The 21,024-nt window shown below is 44.5% G+C and overlaps 1 protein-coding gene across 2 annotated transcripts in view; it reads right to left on the bottom strand.

Moving 5' to 3' along the window:
• TGM2 (transglutaminase 2) overlaps positions 1-21,024 on the bottom strand; it is a 72,495-nt gene that overhangs the window by 12,899 nt on the left and 38,572 nt on the right. For both annotated transcript variants that reach the window (XM_029611224.1, XM_029611225.1), the window contains 7 exons: positions 20,622-20,740; positions 16,988-17,116; positions 16,531-16,711; positions 13,798-13,933; positions 4,708-4,811; positions 3,940-4,179; positions 1,805-2,077 (listed from right to left, as the gene is read on the bottom strand). In XM_029611224.1, coding sequence (XP_029467084.1) covers positions 1,805-2,077; positions 3,940-4,179; positions 4,708-4,811; positions 13,798-13,933; positions 16,531-16,711; positions 16,988-17,116; positions 20,622-20,740 — 1,182 coding nt within the window. The remainder of the gene's footprint in view (positions 1-1,804; positions 2,078-3,939; positions 4,180-4,707; positions 4,812-13,797; positions 13,934-16,530; positions 16,712-16,987; positions 17,117-20,621; positions 20,741-21,024) is intronic.

Here is a 21,024-nt window from a genome sequence, read left to right as displayed (position 1 = left end):
GTTCATTGCTGGCACGCTGAGGGAGAGTCTGTTTTTGGACAGCCAGTTTACACTGGTAAAATGCCTTTCACCCACGTAAATGGCTTTGAAAATTGACCTCCCTTAGACATATTAATACATATTGAGCTTCACAGAGAGAGAGAGAACTTGCATCAGAAAATGACAAAAGCAGAGAAAAGGCAAGCAAAAAGAGTGATGTCATTACTAATAAACAGATCTAGAACAGAGTGTGTACTGCACATTTAATATTTTCTTTTGTTTGTTTATTTAAAATGAAAAGAAAAAACCCCCCCAAAAAAACCCAAAAATGAAATAAAAACTGGTGTCGGGTCCATAGTTCTGCTCCCTTCTCTTGTCAAGAAAATGTTATTTTTTAAACTCCCATCCTCCGCTCTGCTCCTCTCTCACCCCTCTGGCTCCCCTCAGTATCTGACCCCATTCATCAGTCCCAAATGGGGCAGGAGCAAACCCCAGATGCTCCTGTCCCGCTGCTGCTATTTTTCAAAATGGCACCAGCCTTGGCTTGCTGGTGCCTTTCAGCAAAATAGCAGTGGTGGGACAGGACGACTGGGGCTCACTTCTGCCCCGTTTGGTGTTGACAGATGGGGTAAAGAACTAGAGAGAGGGGCTGGAGGAGAGGTGGGGAATGGCCTAGGCTATTTTTGTTTGAATTAAAAAGAAAATGAATGAAATGTTGTTGTTCTCTTTCGTTTTCAAAACAAAAGGAAACAAAACAGAAAAATTAATTTCCACAAAACTACATTCTTGACAAAGGCAAGCAGAGAGGGGTGTAATAGGAAGTCTGGATGGTACAGACAAATTCCTCATTATCACCTAGAGCCACTAAGCCGTGGCTTTTTTGCAGGAGGGGGTCCCATTATTGAGGGGGGGTGTCATGAAAACAAATTGCGGCTCTATGATGCTTTGCTTTGTTTGCAAGCATGTGGCCTAGGTCTCATCCCCAGACCTTGCCCCAGTCACATGACAGGGGCAAGGTCAGGTCAGTGCCATTTTGAAAAATTATGCCAACTGGGCTAGGGTTCGTGTCCCAGGCCTCATCGACTTTTGAAGGTCTGAGGGATCGGGGAAGGGCTCCCCCTGAACTCCAATGATTATTTTTTATATATTGGGGGGGGGGGCCACTATACCCCCTAATGATTTTAAATCCCTTTTGGGGTGGGAGGAGGGGAGGGCCAGTGCCATGATGTATGTATTTGGAAAGAGTGGGGGGTATTTATTTTGGGAAGACATGGTCAGGGGTGGGGGAGCCATTGGCATGTGTGAAGTGCAATCTTTTTTTTTTTTTTATTTTAGGATGTCAGGTCCACTTCAAGTGGCGGCTCCAGGTTGAGCCAGGGGTGAGCCTTGACCCCCTCGCAATATTTATTTTCTTGCCACAGCCGTTCTTTATTATTTTGCATGGCCCTTTAAATGTAACGCGGAAGCCTCAGGACCTAAGTTAGGGTCCTGGGCCCCTGTGTTCCATTTAACGATTCCCCAGGAAGTGGTGTTATTTAATCGAGGCTGACCACTTTCTTGGTCAGCTGCAATAAAATATTAACATGAAATTGCCTAGTAATGACCTGCTTTGCATGAATTTGAATTATTCGTTGTAATAGGGGAGGGAACCTGGGCAGGGTCATTCAAAATATTGCATATATTGCAACAATAGGGTTATGTCGTGTGATTATACGCTCTTTAATGTGCGTTAGAGCATTACAGTGACTTAATGCATCGTCCAGTATGTTTGCAATTGTTTTTAATACTCTCTTTTCTTCTCTGATCTTGAAGCTAATGCCCATACCTCCATGAGCTGGGAGGACAACATTGAGAAGATCCTTCATGCCACATTCAGTGCCAAGCACTCCACTATAGTTTACTGTCCGGGCACAGAGCATCAACCTGCATTGCCGTTCCACTGACGTGCCATTATTAATGACAAAGAAGACATCAAAGTCACAGCCTTTATTCATGTTCTCGGACACCTTGATGTTGATGGTGACCCCAGTTTCTTCCTTCTGCACAAGTTTGTTCTCATTGTTGGCTTTCTCAAAAACCTTCCTTTCTTCTTCAGACCCTGGAGCAGATAGGAGTAGGATTAGTGCCGTATGAGGTTGGCATCCTGCAGCTAAGAAGGTAATTCTGCATAACATATGGAACCAATGCGCACATAAGTTAGACCAATTTTTAAAGCAGGCTTATTTATACACATAAGTCTGCTTTGAAAATTATTCTGCCAAAAGTACTCCACACAATTACACCTGCTATTTGCTAGGCAAAAAAGTTCCCCGGAAATGGGTAAACTTATGCACCAATGTGAATCACGCACGTAAGTTGATCCGCATACTGGTGGGCAATTTTGTAAAAGACCACGTCTGCATATATGTGCAGAATTCCCTTTAAAACCACATCCCAGGTATTTATATTGGGCAAAACTGACCATTCAAATGGAAAAAATGCTCTCTGTTCCAAAATCCGTTCTTTGATTTATGGCAAACCAACCACTTTTCTTTCTTGTCTTGTTTTCCCAATTCATCACTGTACTCAATGGGCCCAATATTCAGCGCTGGCCAGGTAAGTAACTTTGCTGGATATGACTTATCCAGCTAAGTTACAAGGGATATTCAGTGGCATGACTATGCCGCTTAATATCCGCGGTCAAGGCACTACTTGACCAGATAAGTTAAATCCGGTTAAGTTAGATCAGTGCTTATCTGATTAACTTAAGCAGGTAAGAATGAATAAATTGAATATCGCTACTTATTCGGTTAAGTACTGCTGCCCAGATCCACCCCACTGCCCACCCACAAATTAGCCAGCTAAAAGATAGCTGGATGAGTGACTTATCCGGCTATCTATCAGCGACTGATATTCAGCAGACCACTAGGCAGCTGGACAGGTCTTACTTATCTGGCTATCAAGTACTGACTGAGCTTTCAATATTGGGCCCATAATAATTTTTTTCCTCTGTTACCCCATTTTCTCAGTCATTTTTTTGCTTTTCTCCTGCTCTTCCTTTTTTTTTTTTTTCCTCTTATTCCTTCCTCCTTCTTGTGGATGTTTGAGCTTTTCCCATACTCTTATATAATAGAGCATCTTATAACCAAAAAGGGCGGGACTATGGTTGTTCTGGATAATGGATTTTTACAGAAAAGGGAAATTCCCCCACATATTAAAAAAAAAAAAAGAAATAGTTTGAGTACGTGAATGTTTTTGAATAGATTTTTTTTGGATAATAGAACACGCTGAGGTAGATATTAAAACATACACGCGCGCGTACTTTATAAGATACGCGCATATCTTATAAAATCCGGGGTCAGCGTGCGCAAGGCTGCGCAAAATCGGCAGCCTGTGCGCGCCGAGCCGCGCAGCCTGCCTCTGTTCCCTCCGAGGCCGCTCCAAAATCGGAGCGGCCTTGGAGGGAACTTTCCTTCCACCCCTCCGCAACTTCCCCTCCCTTCCCCTACCTAACCCACCCTCCCGGCCCTATCTAACCCTTCCCCCTACCTTTATCAGAAAAGTTACTACTGCCTCCGGGCAGTAGTAACTTACGCGCGCCGGCGCGGCAGGCCCCGCCACAGGCTGCTGTGTCGGGGCACTCGGCCATGCCCCCGGACCGCCCGCACGCCCCCGAACATGCCCCGGATCGAAAACCGCGCCCCCCTGGCCACGCCCCCGACCGCCCCTTTTTGCAAGCCCCGGGACTTACGGGCGTCCCGGGGCTTGCACGCGCCGCCAAGCCTATGCAAAATAGGCTCGGCGCGCGCAGGGGGGGGTTTAAAAGGGTTACGCGCGTACCTTATGCGCGTAACCCTTTTAAAATCCGGCCCATATTGTTTTTGGGGGGTTTTCAGGTAAAGCAACTTCAGATATAAGGCGCTCAGCTATACTTGCATGCTGCTCTAGCACCAGCCTTTTATGAGGAAATAATGAACTTACCCTCGGGGTACTTGTAGTTGTTGGTAATGTCTTCCCTTGTGTCTCTGCCCACACTCTTGGTGCTTATGCACTTGCCTACTTGGGAAGTGTGGATAGTTTTCTTTGTGGAGCCATCTTTCTGCTGAATGTAGTAGATCACATCGGCGTTCACCTCCGCAAAGATAAACGGGACATCATAGATTTCATTAAGGTCCCCTTCTTTGATGGCTTTGACTGGTGCAGGCCCACAACAATAAACCCCTGTGACAGGGAGACCATTACAACACTTTGGTGAAAAATGAGCAAGATTATCAGTGCCTCTGTTTTCTGAGTTGGTTTTGTTAAACCGCCTTTTCTCGCAAACGACCTGTGCTGGGAGAATTTGGCATTGAACTAATTGTGCTTTCTTGTAGTTAGCATTTTTATACCATTTCCTAGGGTGATTTTTGACTGTAGAGTTTAGGCTGGACAAGGTCTAAAAACTTTCTCCCCAAAGATTCCTGTACCATTACTGATGGTGACTCTTGTCTGTGAGGAGTAGAAATAGAACTGCCAGAATCACACCAAATTAAGTGTTTGTATTTTTTTAGACAAATGATACTCAATCTGCTATATGATGACTTTGCACCGTTCAATATTCTGGATACATATCACAGGAAAACCCTGGATAATCTGGCTCTTAAGTGTTATGCAACTTCTTATATCATGATAAACTGTGTATCTACTGACAGAAGATATTTTGCAGGGCCCATGAGAAGCTGCTTGTGGCATGTTGCCAGTTGTTTGTACCTTCGCTCTTCTCTTGAGGTGTTGGGTCGAGAACCTGCCATCCATTGTAGTTGTCACTAAGATCAGGACGGGTCATCCAAGACTCCACCCAACAATGGAAGTTCCTTAGAATGGAAAAGGAAATGAGTGAAACCTGAAAAACTGTAGGTTTGACATGCCCATGTAGTTGCTGTGTCTTGCTATGTGATAGCTGTGAAAACTGATCTGCTACAGGAATAATAAAATCTTTTATTCTGTTCTATAGTCAGGGTCAGCTCTTCCATTAGGCAGACTAGACCATTGCCTAGAGCACAGCAATGTTTAGGGTGGCACTAGGGGCTTTGCTAAGCATGAGCACACAGGGGTCTGCCCTGATGAATCTTTTGGCCAGTGACCTCAATATCAGGCAGTAGATACAGCCCCTCCCTCCCAGGCAGTTTTCAGGAAACAAGGGGTGGGGAGTGAGGCTAGAATGGACAGAATAAAGCAAAGATCTGCTCTGTTCCCTAACTGAGCCCCTAACCTCCTGTTCTGCAGTGAATAGGAGGGGAATAGGGCGGATATTGAAATAGAGAGGAGATCAAATTTTGTCTGTATGTTTCTTTTTTCAGGAGATGCAGAAATTACAGGAACATACTTGCAATGAAACAATCAAATTACAGAATAAAATGCAATGCAATATCAAAAACAGAGCAATATAACCCACCATATCATATCCACAAATGTCTCCCTAACCCCAATCTAAAACCCTATGAACACACCATACATCATCCAAGTACTCATTCATACCAGCCAGTGTTCAACACACACCCTATTGCACACCATCACTCATCCCACACTCTTCAATATAACAACTATGCAGTGCCACAAATGATGAAATAGATAATTGAGTTTCTGCAGGCAACATACCACAGAAACAATACCATAACTGCAAAGTACCCTGCTTTATAGCAGATTCCCCACTTCGTAAATGCAGAAAATCACTATAAAAATAATTCACCATCAGCTGCTCCCACAAGGAAACATTAGGCAGAAAAGTTTCCACCCAAATTATCAAGATGGCTTTTTGTTTGCTAATACCAACACCAAGTACATGAAACGTCTCTTCCAAACACAAAACTGGGAAGCTTTCCTGTCCATTCCTAAAATAAGTAACCCGGCCATAAACTCAATTCATCTTCCCAGAGCCTTTACCAATCTGTTCTTGTCTGCATCTTTCTATTTATAACTGGTGTCAGTTCTTCTGTACTTGGTGAGGAATTTTCTCTGTTTTGTAACCAGCTTGTCCTGGTTTCTTAATAGGAAGTGTATTGCTAATAATAAGCTTGGATTTTGAGCCTGCCTTGCCATATAACACTCAAGGAGGCTTGCAGCATTTTTAGAATTCAAAAAGTCCCTGCCCCCTGAGAGCTTGGGTATCTGTGGGGGAATTCTGCTTTCCCTGGTTCTCAGCCTATTGCTTTAACCACTAGCGCACGGCTTTTCCCTGCTAGCTAGAAGAGCAAAGCTGTTCTAGGACTTTCTGTAATATTTGATAGGAAAGGTTGCCACTCTTTGAGTACTGGGAGTTTGTGCTTTTTGGTATGGCAGATTTATTATATAGGTTTCAAGTGAATTTTGTGGTTTTTGCAGGTTTCTGTGTTGACTTCACAATCTAGGCAGGAGGAGGGGGGAGTTTGTGTCACTGTTACTGAGGGCGACAAAATAATTTAAAAATATTTTGTATAGTGAGCAGTCAGCTTTCTGGTTCAGCCCATCCAGCCAACCATTTTAGAGATTTTTCTTCTGCCAATGCAGCATGGATTTCTTTTAATTTCTACATTTCAGGGCAGATTTTAAAAGCCCTACGCGCGTAAATTCCAGCATTTACGCGCGCGGCTGAGCGAATCTTCAAAGGGGCCCAGCCACGCTCGTAAACGCCAGTACGCACATAGGTGCCGGGCATCTTCGAAGGGGAGGACCAGGGGGCGTGTTCTGGGCAGGGAGGGGTGGGCCGGGACAACGCCATTGATTGCTGTCCCGAAGACTTGGCTGCCGATGCACGCAACTTACTTCAGGTTGGGCCCTGAAGTGAGTAATAAAACAACAACAACAAAAAAGAATAGGTAGGGTTTAGGGGGTGGGGAGGAGAGGAGAGGGGAAGGGGAAGGTGTGGACTGGGAGGGAACTGGGGAAGGCCGGGATGCGTCACTGCATGGAAACTGCAAGAGTCCCCCCCCCTTTGCGTGCATGTGCGCGTGGCCCACGGATTTTATAACATGCGCGCGCTGGCACGCATGTGTTATGAAATTGGCGTGTCCATTATAAAATGTACCCCTTAATATATCTCTTAAGTCTCTTTGTTTTTGCAGTCTACCCCTAAAAATCACAGATGACACGTTCATCAGACCCTGTGACATGGTATCTGAACCATATCTGTTTTATATACACACACACACACACAAAGTCTGTGGGTACTTCTACCCCTGGGCTTTGCACCAGTTTTCATGGGGAAGGCGCCAGCATACTTTCCCTTTCAACTGTGCCTACGTTTAAACAGTTTTCAGAGTCCTTTTACCTAGGTAAACAAAGTCATATTTGCCCACATCCATTTTCACAGGATTGCTCTGGGAGGGGTGGCAGCGGGGTCATCATGACTGCCGAGTTTAATTATCAGAAATTTCAGGGGGGAATGGGGACGATGGCCTATGGGACTGAAAGTTCACTGGGGTGGGGGCCACAAGGCTGGAGGTTCTCTTGACAGTACTGAAAGCCCTTGCAATACCCGCAGTCTATCAGATTCCTAATTTACCAACCAATAAAACATGTAACTGGAGAAATGCTGCTTTTAATACAGACTGCTACATTTTAATATTTGGGTGCTATCATTTTTTTTTTACTTTACATTTTTAATTGGGTATAGATATGAAGTACCCAGATTTTGGAACTTGTGTTCTCCAACAGTTTTCTATGCAGTACACAAATGTGCTGTACCGTATGGCATTTTTGATTCCTTAACTCGGCTTTCTATTGTCTGCATGCCCTGCATGTCTACATATTTATTTATGTATTATTTCACATTTACTGCTGTTCCAAAAAATGCTCAGAGCAGTGTGCTTATGCTAACCTACATGTGTCACTCCCATGGACCTTACTGGTGCATACTTTGAGGTGGCTTCTAACTCCTGCTTCATGACCTGGAGAGTTCTGCATGTAAAGCTGGTGATAGGGATTCATTTAATAGCAGGTCACAGAGATATAGAATTGGATCTCTAGTCCAGGGAGAGGAAGAGGGGGGATAAACTTAAATATCTATCTTGTTGAACAGTAATTCCCATAAGAACATACTGGGTCACAATGAGGGTCAATCAAGTCCAGTATTCTGTTTCCAACAGTGGCCAATCCAGGTTAGCAGTACCTGGCAAGTATCCATAATAGTTTGGTGTTGCGAGGACTTTCGGTTTATTTAATAGAGAGAGATTTAGGAAGAACTGAATATATTTCCAGTTAGTATGCCAGTTTTGGCCTGTGGGTTCCAGGACATAGGGGATATTATTATTATTATTTTTTTAGGACAGAAAAGATTCCAACAATGTCCAGCCCAAGTAGTTAAGTCCAGCAGTATGAAACTACTTGATCACCATCCCAAAACAAGTTGTCCTGCTGCACCCAGCAGAACATGCTGTTCAGGAAGGCCATCCCCCAGATAGAGTATATTCACAGATCCCACAGGAGTGTGCTTCCAAGGTACTGGGTGAGATTGGTCCAGTGGATCATGATCAGCCTCTCCCCACTGCCAACCCTCTTGCTTACAATTGTAGATGATAAGAAGATCGTGTTCAGAAGAGGCGATTATGAGCAAGGTCGGATTTAGGCATATGCAACCTAGGCCCATGCCTCAGGTGCCAAATTATGAAGGGACCCCCCAAACAGGGACATCCCATTGCTCTCCAGTCTCTGAGAGAGAATCCCTCCCTCCACTCTCCAATCATGGGGGGGAGGGGAACCCCTCTCCCCAGTCTTCTACCTATCGGTGCCTTAATCTTAAATCCGGCCCTAGTCATAGGGCTGCGCTGAAGTTCCCCTGGGCCTCCAGATTCTTCGGGCATCGATCTGACTTTCCAAAGAACCACCAGCAGCAGTTCTCGTTTCCACTCTCCTGGAGAATCCTCTAGACTTTTCTCAAGAATCCTTGGTACCCTCCGTCCTTGCAGGTAGAGCACATATTCTAGAGGAGGGTACTGCATTGTACCATCCTTTCAAGGAGGGTAATCATTTATTTAAGGTATTATAAAGAACAATGAATGAAGTGTCATTCAATAATTTTGTCCTAAATTGGTATCCCACAGGTTCTGCTGATTCATTAAACCATTCAGACTTCAGCTGTACATTTTACTGACATCTAGAGAACCCCCTCAATACCAGCATAAACCGGATATGATTGGGGTCCTGTCCGGTATCCTCCAGGTTTTGCAACCTACTCTCACTCTATAATAATGTACCTCTTCTGCCACTGTGGTTATAATGCATATTATGATATATCTACTCTTCCAGTGAAACATTTTCTGTATCCACTGACAGCTAAAGGGAAAGGGAGTACTATTTGTGCTTAACATAACAATTACAAATCTCCTGTGAATGCATACTTTCCAGGCTTTTTATAACAATACATCTGAAAGAAAATGAAGTCACTAAAATAGTTTAAAGGAACAGTAATCCACCAATCGGGCTCCATATATTTGCACAGTAAATAGCACTGGAGCTATAAAACAGTTAGTACACAATCTGTAATCTGGTCACCCTGAGCTGAATAGTTCTTAAAACATCACCTGATCAAAAGACCTAAACACTACCAGGTGTGAGATAATTTCAAACAGGAGTTTGTGTAGTTTAGGCTAGCAGACATGTTGCCCTTTGTTGCAAATTGAGTATCTCTTCTTGTACCACAAAGTAAAACACTCATATCTTATCAAATAATAATCCAGATCATAGTAATTTCTGGACCTTAGAATTACTAAAGCATTTTATATTCACAGGTGCCCTATAATTCATTTGGTTTAGCAAATAATGTTAGGACATTTTCTCTGTGATGCAGCTGGGAGTTCTGGTACTACTCATAAGAACATAAGAACATGCCATACTGGGTCAGACCAAGAGTCCATCAAGCCCAGCATCCTGTTTCCAACGGTGGCCAATCCAGGCCATAAGAACCTGCAAGTTCCCAAAAAATAAGTGTATCCCATGTTACTGTTGCTAGTAATAGCAGTGGCTATTTTCCAAGTCAACTTAATTAATAGCAGGTAATGGACTTCTTCACCAAGAACTTATCCAATCCTTTTTTAAACCCAGCTACACTAACCATATCCCCTGGCAACAAATTGCAGAGATTAATTGTGTGTTGAGTGAAAAAGAACTTTCTCCAATTTGTTTTAAATGTGCTACATGCAATTTGTTTTAAATGTGCTAGTCCTTCTATTGTCCGATTCACATTTACCGTTCTAGACCTCTCTTGATTTTAAACCCCAATCTCATAACCCACCTCAGCCGTCTCTTTTCCAAGCTGAAAAGTCCTAATCTCTTTAGTCTTTCCTCATAGGGGAACTGTTCCATCCCCTTTATCATTTTGGTTGCCCTTCTCTGTACCTTCTCCATCGCAACTATATCTTTTTTGAGATGCGGCGACCAGAATTATACACAGTATTCAAGGTGCGGTCTCACCATGGAGCGATACAGAGGCATTATGACATTTTCTGTTTTATTCACCATTCCCTTTCTAATAATTCCCAACATTGTTTGCTTTTTTGACTGCCGCAGCACACTGATCCAACGATTTCAATGTGTTATCCACTATGACGCCTAGATCTCTTTCTTGGGCTGTAGCACCTAATATGGAACCTAACATTGTGTAACTATAGCATGGGTTATTTTTCCCTATATGCATCACCTTGCACTTATCCACATTAAATTTCATCTGCCATTTGGATGCTCAATTTTCCAGTCTCACACGGTCTTCCTGCAATTTATCACAATCTTCTTGTGATTTAACTACTCAGCTTGCAGAAGAGTACGTTGTACACAGAAAGAGAGTGGCACTAAGGAGTAGAGATGTGAATCGTGTCCTCGATCGTCTTAACGATCGATTTCGGCTGGGAGGGGGAGGGGGTCAGGGAGCGATTTCCCGCCGCGAATCGTTTTCGTACGGAAAATGGCGCCGGCAGGAGATCGACTGCAGGAGGTCGTTCAGCGAGGCGCCGGAACCCTCGCTGAACGACCTCCTGCAGTCGATCTCCTGCCGGCGCCATTTTCCGTACGAAAACGATTCGCGGCGGGAAATCGCTCCCTGACCCCCGCTGGACCTCCAGGAACTTTTGGCCAGCTTGGGGGGGGCCTCCTGACCCCCACAAGACTTGCCAAAAGTCCAGCGGGGGTCCGGAAGGACCTCCTGCCGTCCAATCGTGTTCGTCTATGGCCGCCGCCATTTTTCGGCGCCATTTTGGAAAATGGCGCCGGCCGAAGACAACAAGATTCAGTAGCAGGAGCCCATTCCGGACCGCTGCCGTTCCGGACCGCCGCTGGACCCGCAGGTTATTTAAGTCATTTGGGGGGGGGTTCGGGAGGGTGGGGGATTTAATTTAAAGGGTCGGGGGTGGGTTTTAGGGGGTTTTAGTGTGCCGGCTCACGATTCTAACGATTTATAATGATAAATCGTTAGAATCTCTATTGTATTGTGTTCCATAACGGTTTAAGACGATATTAAAATTATCGGACGATAATTTTAATCGTCCTAAAACGATTCACATCCCTACTAAGGAGGAAGAGATTCCACAAGTCAATAGGTGCCATGAGCAGGTACCTCTTATACCAGGCTTCCCAAACCTATCCTGGAGATCCCCACAGCTGGTTGGGTTTTAAGGATACCCATAATGAATATGCATGGGATATACTAGAACATATTATAGGGCCCAGTGCATGCACAGATATCTCATTCATATTTATTGTGGACATAGAAACATAGAAATGACGGCAGAAGAAGACCAAACGGCTCATCCAGTCTGCCCAGCAAGTTTCGCACTTTTTTTTTTCATACTTATCTGTTTCTCTTGGCTCTTAGTAACCTTTTGGTTCTATTTCCCTTCCACCCCCACCATTAATGTAGAGAGCAGTGTTGGAGCTGCATCTACCGTATTTTTCGCTCCATAAGACGCACCTGACCATAAGACGCACTTAGGATTCAGAGGGGGAAAATTAAAAAAAAATAAATTGTGCTAAACCGGCTCTGCGTCTGGGCGTCTTATGGAGCAAATTAGGGGAGTGCATAGTTTTTTTTTTTCTCCCCATTTTGTTTTCGGGTCTGGGGAGGGCCATTTCGGTCCACTCCCCAGATCAGAAAATTTTTCTTTCTGTGGGAACCCCCAAACCCCCCCCCCCCATCCCAACCCTTTAAATTAACAACCTCCACCCCCCTGACCCCCCCAAGACCTGCCGAATTAATTTCCTGCAACCCCCCACCCTCCTGACCCCCCCAAGACCTGCCGAATTAATTTCCTGCAACCCCCCACCCTCCTGACCCCCCCAAGACCTGCCAAACGTCCCTGGTGGTCCAGCGGGGGTCCAGGAGCGGTCCGGGAACGATCTCCTGGGCGTGAGCCGTCGGCTGCCAGTAAACAAAATGGCGCCGACGGCCCTATGCCCTCACTATGTCACTGAGACCGACCGCTGCTATTGGTCGGTCTCAGTGACATAGTAAGGGCATAGGGCCGTCGGCGCCATTTTGTTTACTGGCAGCCGACGGCCCTATGCCCTCACTATGTCACTGAGACCGACCAATAGCAGCGATCGGTCTCAGTGACATAGTGAGGGCATAGGGCCGTCGGCTGCCAGTAAACAAAATGGCGCCGACGGCCCTATGCCCTCACTATGTCACTGAGACCGACCAATAGCAGCGATCGGTCTCAGTGACATAGTGAGGGCATAGGGCCGTCGGCGCCATTTTGTTTACTGGCAGCAGACGGCCCACGCCCAGGAGATCATTCCCGGACCCCCGCTGGACCACCAGGGACGTTTGGCAGGTCTTGGGGGGGTCAGGAGGGGGGGGGGTTGCAGGAAATTAATTTGTCAGGTCTTGGGGGGGGGGGGGTTTGTAGGAAATTAAGTCGGCAGGTCTTGGGGGAGTCGGGGGGGGGGGTGTTTGTTAGATTTTTGTTTGGTTTTTTTTTTATATTCGCTCCATAAGACGCACATACATTTTCCCCCCACCTTTGGGGGAAAAAAAGTGCGTCTTATGGAGCGAAAAATACGGTAAGTGAAATATCTAGCTTAATTAGTTAGGGGTAGTAACCGCCGCAATAGGCAAGCTACACCTATGCTTATTTGTTTACCCAGACTATGTAATTCAATCCTTGTTGGTTGTCTGTATATAGATCCACTTTTCTTCATTCCCCCTGCCGTTGAAGCAGAGAGTTATGCTGGATATGCGTGAAGTCTTTTACACTTCTGGTCTTCACCACTTCCTCCGGAAGGACATTCCAGGCATCCACCACCCTCTCCGTGAAGAAATACTTCCTGACATTGGTTCTGAGTCTTCCTCCCTGGAGCTTCAAATCATGACCCCTGGTTCTGCTGATTTTTTTCCGATGGAAAAGGTTTGTCGTTGTCTTTGGATCATTAAAACCTTTCAAGTATCAAGACATCCTGGAAACCCGACTGGTTGTGGGGTCCCCCGGAACAGGTTTGGGAAGCCCTATATTGTACTCTGTTCCATAACACATTCTCGGTTTATATACGTGCCATTGAACCTTCATTTTTACCTCCCTGACTCTTTGACCGGTTTACTAATGCCATTTGTTTTCATTGTTTCTGAAGTAAATCTTGGAGTCACCTTGATTTGTACTGCACCTGATCAAGACCACATAGTACAAATATCTTCCTAACCCATTGTTTGATGAAAGAAGTGTGAGATAAGCAGGGGAAGCCAAGAATTAAACCGTGCTGTGTCTTAACCCTTTCCTCCCTCTACAAATTAATTCATCTGGACATTGTGACTGAGGTGCACTGATATTCAGCAGCCATTCCCTACATGTTAAAAACGAAGGCACTAGCTGTGAAGAAAAGTTTGAGATCCACACTGCTCACCAGATCATATCTCTGTGCCTCAGCTGCCGTTTCCCTTGTTCATCCAGAAACTGCTCGATTATTAAATTGCTGTTGGTGTCATGGGCAGAGTTATAATTGGTCACAACACGAGTGGGAATTCCCAAGCATCTGAGGACTGTAGAGGAGACAGGAAATTGACACATAAGAGGCTTGGCAGAAGAAGCAAGCCAGGAGATCAGGAGATGAATGAATATCACAAAAGGAAAGCATCTTCCATGGGGTTATAATGAGAAAGGGACCATTAAGGAGACTCTAGCTTAGTCTCCTAATTCCAATTCAACAAAAGTCCTTGCCTTTAACACAGAGAAGTGGCTTCCAGGAGGCTCTACAGAAAGGATTTTGATACACTTCTTGGAAACATTCATAGGCGCCTGACTCTTGCCCTTATGTCTTCTGTCCCCTGGAAATGTGTCAAAATCATTTTGCTCAGCTCCTACACGCTACTGCCTCTATGCCCGGGTAAAACCAATCTTATTCCCATATTGTACTTTACTGAACACAGTCCAGGCCCTCTTTAATTTATTAGTCTGTACTGTTTAATCACCATGGTCACTCTTTATAATATATCTTGCTATTGCCTTCAAAAGAACATTTTGTGTAGGATGTAACATCTGTCAGATTATACTATTAAAAATGGTCTTTTAACAATGTGTTCCTTGAAGGAGCATTGCAAGTACATTAAAAACATTTAGTGCAGCAAATAATAACTGAATGTAAAATAAGATTTTCCCATAGAGACAACCTTTGAAAGGGTGTTTATTTGATATGTGATAATCTGCCAGGAAGCAGCCCTGTTTTTGTAATTAAAAGACCCTAGTAAAGGATTTTTTTTTTGAGGGGGGGGGAAGGAGGAGGAGAGACTACGAAATCTCTAATTGGGTGCATTTGAAAGGCTACTACAGCAGGGGCAGCCAACTTTGTCCTCAAGAGCCACAAACAGGCTTGGTTTTCAGGATCTCCACTGTGCACTCCATCCACAGAGGAGGCAGTGTATGCAAATCTATCTCATGCATATTTATTGTGGATATCCTGAAAACTAGACCTGTTTGTGGCTCTTAAGGACCGGAGTTCGCCGCACCTGTAGTATAGGATAGCAGAAGCCGTCAGTTATGTTTAATTCCCTCTAGAAGGTGTGGTATCATTAATGGCCACCAGATAGCCTCCGTTCTGGTAAAATTGCACTTTGGTAATGGGGGAAGAATGGGTAACGTTTATATGGGAATGTTCTCCCTCAGGAAGAGTAGGGAGAAAGGTCCCGTAGAGGGAACATTCATCCAGGATAAAAGAGCTGCTTGGAGATATGGCAGGGTTTGTTTGGAGAGAGCACATTGAAGGAGTGGCCTCTCAGAAGAGAGGGCCCTGCAGGCTTTTCCCCTCAAGGGAAAAGGCCCCAGGTGGAGAGCTGATTCTCCTCGAGAGGAAATAACCAGGAAGCCCGCCTTGAGTCTCAGAGGTGGAGGAGAGTCCCGAGATCCCACATCCGGTGGGGAGAAGATGAAGTAAGAAAGCCACACAAAGGTGAGAGTGGGTACCTTGGAGAAATCCTCTCCTTTTGCTTGGATGGGGCAGAAGAAACTGGAAGGTTAATAGTTTCTATTGAAAATGGAAGAAATTACTAGTCCATAGAGTGAGTAATGAAGAATTTACTGTGGTGAAACTTATGATACGTTTGTGAGAACCATCTATTGTGAAAGAGGAGAAACTGTGGTTGAAGTGAGTGGTAATAGTTTTTGCTGAGTGTACCTGGACATATTGAAAAGAAGAGGGTAGAAAAAGTGCTTGCAAAAAGTTCTCCTACCCCAGGGGAAGGAGTATACAGTTACTAAGGCTTCAGTATGTTAACCTTTCTGTATATATTTGGTTACCACCACTGCATAGCTGTGCATGCCAACATACCCTGATTTAATCAGTGCTTTTTCATTCTGTGTTATATAATCTGTCTGCTGGTTATACCAGAAAATAAATGTGAATTGTTGGAAGATAGTGAGTCCCTAATTTTCTGGTTATGGTGAAATTTGGAGCAAATTTGAGATTATTTTCCAGCTCAGGCTGTTCTACGCTCTCTGTGCCTCTGGGTCTGGGTCCACCACACCATCTGCTTGACCCTTCTTGAGGCTTTACAAGAGACCATCTCTCAGCTTATTCAGATGCCAGACCCTCTCACCTTTTATATACCCCATCTGGGTGGGTTTACAGATGACTTTCAGATCCAGTTTTGTTATAAGGAAGTAGATTGCAGATAAAACTGAAATATCCCCCTGTCCTGTCTGCTATAACTTTCCCTGATGTGGGTTCACAGATGTGCACATGTATATAAAAATACCATCATAGCCTGGTCTATTTTTATTTTTTATAATATTTTTTAGGTTTTATTTATGGTGTGTTTTTTAATTAAAACTTTAACGTACATGTTGATATTCATCCTATGTTAGCTATGGAAAAGTTTATTGTTTTAAATATTCATAATATTACTAATGTTTGGGTTTTATTTATAACTGTAACTCACCATGAGCACTGTATTGATAAGGAGTATCATAAATTGTGTTTTGTTATGTTATATTATGTGCAGGACATATGATATACATTGGGAGAGAGGTTTCCCAATCTAGAATCTAGAGTATCCCTTAGCCTTCGAACATAGGCAATGAGAAGAAAATGGTCACAGAAATATAGGATGCACCAATCCAGGGTTGCCATCCAACCTGTCCTCACCTGTACATGCCACGGCTGCAAAGACCCAGCACTGTCCATATTTGACTGCCTGGCATCCATATCTAGTCCATCTCCTAAGAATATCAACACTTCCGATCCATGCCATCGGGCTGATGCCATCATCGTATTTGTCATCCCATCGCCCAAACAGGACTCCATTGTCTTCATCGTTGCAATTTACCTGTAAGGAGATAAGGTAGTGCATTGGCATTGAAAAGGCAGGTATTGGCATGGAATCATTTCTAACCTGACACCTGCCCGAACTGGGAAAATGGCACGAGATCTGTTTGCATACAGTGGGGGCTCATGCATATTCATTGTGGAAATCCTGAAAATCCGATAGGGCTACTGCCTTTGAGGACCAAACAAACCAACAAACATTCTGCTATGAAGCATAAATCTTGTTAATGGAAATCTAGCTGGTTGCGAGGTAGATTGCAAGGTTTTATATACTCGCCATAGCCGTGATTATTCTGCCGATGTAAGCAGGGTCATTGCGCCGGGAACAATCTCGATTCGAATCTTTAAGGAACTTGGGGTTTTTATCCAGCAGTTGGAGGCAGGCATCCAAAATGCCATCTTCAAACTGATAGAGAGAGGGAGAGAGAGAGAGCAGTTAGGCTTCATTTCGTTGTTCGGATGCGCTGGTGTAGGGGAGGCGATCAGGAAACTGAAGCCAGCACTTCCCACGATTTTGCAGATGTTCCTGTCCATCCTGTGGACTTCCTCTCCTCACTTGTCATTGCCCTCGCTTCATGCCAAGAATAAGGGGCTGGCTGTGCACTACTTGTAAGAAGAGAAATTCTCAGAGAGTACATAGAAGGGGGAGAGAATGAGAGAGCAACACTAATACAAAAGTCTAAGTTCTTGATAAAAGCACAGCACTGAATTTCACTGGCTCCACTCAGTCCTGTCGCTGCTAGGGATGTGCAGAGCAAAAGTTTATGTTCATAAGTCCATAAGTCGAAAGGGGGTCCCATTTGCGGTCAATATGGACATATGGAGAATTCCATAAGTTGAGTCTATGTCCATACGTGCAAATAAAAATTTAAACCCCTCACCCTCCTTAATCCCCCCCCCCCCCCCAAGACTTACCACAACTCCCTGATGATCCAGCGGGGAGTCAGGACGCCATTTCTGAACTCCTTTGCGAGGAGCACGTGACGTCGGCGTCACGTCGGAGTGATGCGGCGTCACGTGATTCCCTGCGCAATCGCTCCAGGACCCTCGTTGCACCCAAAAGGAACTTTTGGCCAGCTTGGGGGGGCCTCCTGACGTCACGTGCTCCTCGCAAAGGAGTTCAGAAATGGCGTCCTGACTCCCCGTTGGATCATCAGGGAGTTGTGGTAAGTCTTGGGGGGGGGGGGGGATTAAGGAGGGTGAGGGGTTTTAAATTTTTATTTAGGATCAACAATCGCGATTTCCAACTTATTCAACATAGCTATGTTGAATAAGTTGGAAATCCGATCTTTTTCACCTCATCACTTTTTTAAGTTAAAAAAAAAAAAAAGTTGCGTTTTACATTTAAGTTCAAAACGAATGCACACCCCTAGTCGCTGCTACTAGGGAGAATTTGGGGGGATCCAATGTTTAAAAAAAACCAAACCATCTGTGGTTCATTTTATATTTAAAATGCCCCTGTCTGTTTGAAGAAAAAAAAAAGATTTCACCACTAGCTTTTCTTACATGTCAGAAGCTAAAGTCTTATCTTCAGGGGCCTCGATGCCAGGGCGAGGGTGGTGTAGGAAGGGGAGGAGAGAGGAACGTGGTGTCTGAATTTCTTTCATCGGTTTCTGCTGTGTGCAGAATTGATAAGGAGCTGGAGTCAAAGGCTTTAAAAAAGGAAAACTATGGTTGAGCCAGCTGAGAAGGACAGGAAGCAAAATGAAGCAGCAACAACTTCTGTTCTGTACAAAGCTCAGAGGGGCGCAGAGAATTCAAAGGTTGCCCTGACTTGTCCTGCCCTGGCACATACTCGTTAGCTGTTTAGCTCTCCTCCGCCATTAAAGAGGTCACCATTGAAGTGAAACATGGCTCCATGATATACTATCCCTCCCCCACAGTGTTACAGGAGCAAAGGACAAAGAGGCATGGGAGGAACATGGGTATGAAATGATTTGATGGAATTTGAGCTTGCACAATGGAGCAGCCTTACATCAAAATTCAAGCCGTACGAACACTAAGGGAGCCTTTGCTGTTTCATTCTAGGAATGCTTTCTAGATTAAAGTGTGGAAAATCCAAGCAGATGTCACCTATGGAGATTTACCAGGCATGCATAATCTATCCTATTGCCAAGGAAAATAGCTAAAATCCATACAGTAAAACAAGTTTGCAACGGAAACCAGCAACCTCTGCATTCTTCATGGCTCCCAGACCCTCTTAAATCCTGCTTTTCTGCTAATTCCCTCTTTTCCTGGGCTCTTATTGCCATCTGTGATTTGGAGGGGGGGGAGGGGAGGGGTTGCAGTTTGCGGTTGAATGTAATGTTTCAATCCATCTGTATAGCATGAAGAAAGCATGCATGTCCTCATTTCAGTCACGTGCCAGAGAGCAGCACATGTACGCTATAGTCTGCATGCACAGACACTTTGCATTCCTGTACCCTCTGTGCAGGAATAGATGTGCTGTACAGTCTGTGCACACTAACACGCTTCTCTCCTGGAGCCTTCTGTCAGTCCTCGCATGCATTCCACTTCTGCGCAATGTTCCCCACAAGCTGTGCGCATGCGTACACAGGAAAACAGCATGCAAATGTCAAGGAAACTAGAATCTTCAAAGAGCACTGCATTTGTACACGATGTTGCACAAGATAACTTTTTTTTTTTTTTTTTGCATACAGCAGTCCACAAAAAATTAGAGGGAACATTACTAATGAGCCGTGCAGGCATAAGGGTCCACTCCTGAACCTTTCATATACAGACAACACACATGCTGTATACCTTGCCTGTCCACATACTCCACTCCTGAACCTTGCCTGCAGAGAGCACACAGTCTGCATGAACTATGAATACCCTAGAATACTGAATATCTTGTGCCTGTGGACAGCAGGCAGCTTCCTCCATCCCACTGCATGGCACATACACACCCTCTGAGCTCTGTGTTCATAAACCACACCTTCTTATAGCATGAGGCACACTTACTGTGCAAGCATTCCAGTCTTTAGTTATTTTGGCCAAATTAGCATCTGTTCATTATTTTTTATTTCTTTGAAGGAGGGCCCTGGTCGGTCCTTTGATATATTTGTGCAGAGTGATCCCATCCTGAGCCTTCCGGGTTACATTCTGCAAGCTCTCTGCATGAATTCCACCCTCAGAGATGCCCCACATCCTCGTCCCACAACAGGGTAATGACATGGGTTAAAGGCGCCGCCTGCCTAGTGCAGCTTGTGGTACTAGAACAGTACTTGGTATTCCGTCTGGCCCCCTGACAATGTGAATTGTTTTTCAGATAATGACATTCTTTCTACTAATATATCTTTCATGTCCTTTGTGAGTAAGAGGTTTAGAAGCTAAAATTCCCTCAGGGAATTACAGCAGTCTCCTGCCTTGAACTTGAGGCCTTGTGTAATTAGTCCCTTGCAGTGTGACATTCTACTGGGCTCATCTCCACCTCCAATGTGCTCAGATGCCAATGGGAAGAAGAGGCGTGTAATACAAGATCTGCTAAGTTGAGCAAGCACTAGCTAATTTATTTGATATACTGCCTTTGAATAGAAATTCAAAGCGGAGAGCATGCACAGAAATCCCACGAATGAAGCAAATATTGCTCATAAAATGAATGTGGTCATTTGATTTGTAGGAAAGTGGGGAGTAGGTCAGAGGAGAGGCAAGAAGACTGGGTGTGGGAAAACAGCAGTGGAGAGCCTGGGAAAGTAGTGGAGGGGAGAGGAGAGATGAGGATGGGAAGAAGAAAGAAATAAAAGGAAGAGAATACAAGGGGAGATGATAGAGGGCAAATGGGGATAGTGGAATAGGAGAAAGGAGACGAGAACAATATCACGGGCACTGCAGGATCCTAGGAGAAGAAGAAGAAGGATGAAGAGAGAGTCAGACATCAGTCACACAAGAACGGGAAGAGGCTGGGAATGTACCTGTCCAAAATTCCATGGGACGCTATAAATATAGTCTTTGGTTCCTTGGAATATTAGTCCATGTTGTGTCACCACATATTCACAACTCATGTCCTCATTATCCAGATATACAGCATCATCTGCGACACGGGGAGAAGAGAACATTAAGTTCTGCTAAAGATTCTTACATTCTTGCATTAGGGAAAGTGTTATTTTTGTAACTGAATTTTCGATTTTAAAAAAATACCCCCAAAAGTAGGAGATCATAAAGCAAATTGAGAAATCCCTCTTGGATTAGGATAATTGCAAACCATAATTTGGCAACTGAGCTGTCCAAATTGGCATGGTAATAATTTAAACATCAATACTTCACTTCCAATATGTAAAAAAGACAGCATGCTTTACCCTGTAAGACTTTATTTAA

Source organism: Rhinatrema bivittatum, chromosome 8 (assembly GCF_901001135.1).
Source record: "Rhinatrema bivittatum chromosome 8, aRhiBiv1.1, whole genome shotgun sequence".
Taxonomy (NCBI): domain Eukaryota; kingdom Metazoa; phylum Chordata; class Amphibia; order Gymnophiona; family Rhinatrematidae; genus Rhinatrema; species Rhinatrema bivittatum.
This window is presented reverse-complemented; position numbering and strand designations above follow the sequence as displayed.